The 2858-nt window shown below is 44.6% G+C and overlaps 1 protein-coding gene across 1 annotated transcript; it reads right to left on the bottom strand.

Moving 5' to 3' along the window:
* Positions 1 to 383: 383 nt before the first annotated feature.
* Positions 384 to 2220, bottom strand: LOC130968636 (probable E3 ubiquitin-protein ligase RHC2A). Its single transcript, XM_057894021.1, has one exon. It carries the CDS (start codon positions 1925 to 1927, stop codon positions 770 to 772), a length of 1158 nt encoding a protein of 385 aa, XP_057750004.1. The 5' UTR covers positions 1928 to 2220; the 3' UTR covers positions 384 to 769.
* Positions 2221 to 2858: the final 638 nt, after the last annotated feature.

Raw genomic sequence — 2858 nt, 5'->3', positions numbered from 1 at the left:
CGCCCAACTGTCATTGTATAACTAAATACAGAATCCTAGAGTGTGGCAAGGTTCATTGCATACAAATGTGATATAATCCCAAAAGCAAAACATTATTAACATGCAAATTTGTAAAACATACTTTACCTTGATTGAAAGGAAAAAGTGATAAGCTAATTCTTTCAGGGTTCAATTCAGAAGAACCTCTTACCTGATTGAACAGAATCCACAGTTGAATCCTCCTTTTCCTCCAATGACTAGATTCATCGTTTTTTGTAGTTGGACCACAATAAGAACCATTTTGTAGTCTGGCTATATAGTAGCAACGAATGAATTTAAAGCAGGAGTGGCTTACCATGCATTTGAAGTTATGGATTTCCATTAAGAAAGATAAAAAACAATAATTCGAAATAATGGCATGTATCTATATTCTGAAAGATGATAAAAAGTTTACTGAGCTATGAACTAGAGTTTGAGCAACATAGGAAAATGAAAAAACAATATTGAAGGTGCTTCTTGAGCTTATCAATAATCAAACTAGATCAAAGATACTTATCTACTTGATTGTCCCCCTCTCCAAAATATTATTACACAAATACCCGCAAAGGTTCTCCTTCGTCTATTCCACTCATCTAATTTGGTTTCTGCCATTGCTGTGTGGTGTCCCCCCATAAGCGAGATGTAGAGTTTCAGTGTGATTGCATTGCATCTGGGACCCGGATTCAAATTCCATTATATATGTACATCGGGAAAAGAACACAACATCTGAAATCTTCAAGATAGAATCCTTTCACCATGACCTCATTCCACTGTTTACATCCATAGACCATGTCCTTCTCGAGTGTGGAGAGTGATCCACGGTTCGAGAACGCGACGAGCTCCCCCTACCACTGAAGCAACCAAACAAACTCGTAAAAAACCTCTGAAAGGCACCACTCTGCCGCCCTCGAGTCCCTCTAGAAGACCAAGAAATCCTCCTGGGCTCACCACCATTGTTAAAGCCACCATCCATCTCAGTGTACACGACAGGAAGCTCCCTCTCAGCACCTCTCCTCCCACCAGAGAATCTCCCAACAGCAAATCCTCCACCGGGGAGCCTCCAAATGGTCAACCCAACATTCTCATCCTCGGTCAACGCAACCGAGTGCCCCGACGATGACGGCGAACCGCTGCTGTTGCTGGGGTTATCGGATGGCAACTCGTGGCGGCAAACAGGGCAGGAATTGTGGAGTGTGAGCCACGGCAATATACAGTCTGGGTGGTATATATGCTTACATGGCATCTCCCTCACTGAAGTTCCCATCTCGAAAGCCTCTTTACAAACTGCACAGTGAGATTCCAAATCCAAGTGGTTCTCATCGATTTCGATTGTCGGTAAGGAATCAATGGCGGCTTTTGAAGCCGGAGGGTGCTCGTAACGCCCAATACCGTTGATCTCGATCTGAGACAGCTGTTCTAGAAGACGATCGAACCCGGATCCCAGCAGAAACTCTGACATGCTTGCCGGCAAGGGTCTCAGGCCCGAGCCGCCGCCGTCGTCATAGAAGAGCTCGAACCCGCGTCCCTCTCCTCCGCCGCCGTTGCTGTTTTCGTGAGACTCAGAGGATCCGCCGCTACCACGGAGGACGATGACGGGGTTGAAAGGGGAGCGGTCGCCGCCGTTACGGCGGGTCCGGCGGAGGGCGTGGCGGTTGATGGCAGAGTTGTTATTGTGGTCGGTGACGTTATTGTTTTGGTCAGAGGAGGAGTTGGGGCGCTGGCCAATCATGTACATGGCTGCTGCGGGAAACCTGCGGCGGCGGGCGTCGAGGTTGACGGAGCGTGGCGGAGGCTCGATCTCCTCAACGAAACCGCCGTCGCAGTCGGGACAAGCCACAGTGTCGTGCCTCCATACCCTGACAAATCGACTGCACCTGTAGCACCAATACGATGATGTCCCTGAAGACATGTATGTTTCTAGATCCAATTCGCAAACCAGATGCCGCTATGTTATGAAGCCCCAAAAAGACAATACCAATTTCAAAAAGGAGAGAGAGAGAGGGAGAGAGAGAGAGAGAGAAATCTGCAAAAAGTAGAAGATGCGGTTTTCTTTTTCCTCCTTTTCTTGTGGGAGGAGGGAGAGAGAGAGAGATAGAGGGAGTGTGTATGAAATGAGGTTAACGCTCAAAGATGAATGTGTGTTGTTGTTCTTCATCCATGGAGAGAGAGAGAGAGATGTGTGTGTCGCGTGGAACGAAGATAACAGCGAAACAGGGTAGTCCCCCTTTGTTAGCGTGTCACCAACGCTCATCGATGCAAGCCACGTGTCATGGTGCCGTTGGATCAGACCAAAACGACACACTGCTAAAGATAAAACGGTGGGGGCCTTGCCTTCTACTAGCCGAATGAGCCGTTTACTATGAGCGACTCAGGGTGAAGCCGGCGCGACATTCAAGCTTCTTCACTTGGGAGTTGGGACTGCAACTTAGGGATGTTAAATATTAACGGAGTTTTGGAATTATGCCATTACCAAATCGCACATTCTCTTTTCCGTAACTAACACCACCAACCGTTTTCTCTTTTTTTGGATACAAACCCCAACTTTCTCTTTTCAACAGATTAAAAATTGCGTTTAAGGGTTTATTGGCAAGTTTGAAAATATTGTTTAATGTGTTTATTTATTATTAAAAAATATTTAAAATATTTTATGATAAGTGATTTCCTTGCAATTTTTTACCCTCTTTCAATTAAATTAATCTTTTAGTGAGTGCAAAAACAATTAGTAAGTAGTCATTAGTGATTACTCACTAGTATTCTAGAAGTAGGTGGCCATTAACTTTTTTATTTTAAAAATAAGAATAAGAATTTATTTATTTTGTATATTCAGGATATAAGTTAAA

Source organism: Arachis stenosperma, chromosome 3, assembly GCF_014773155.1.
Source record: "Arachis stenosperma cultivar V10309 chromosome 3, arast.V10309.gnm1.PFL2, whole genome shotgun sequence".
NCBI lineage: Eukaryota > Viridiplantae > Streptophyta > Magnoliopsida > Fabales > Fabaceae > Arachis > Arachis stenosperma.
This window is presented reverse-complemented; position numbering and strand designations above follow the sequence as displayed.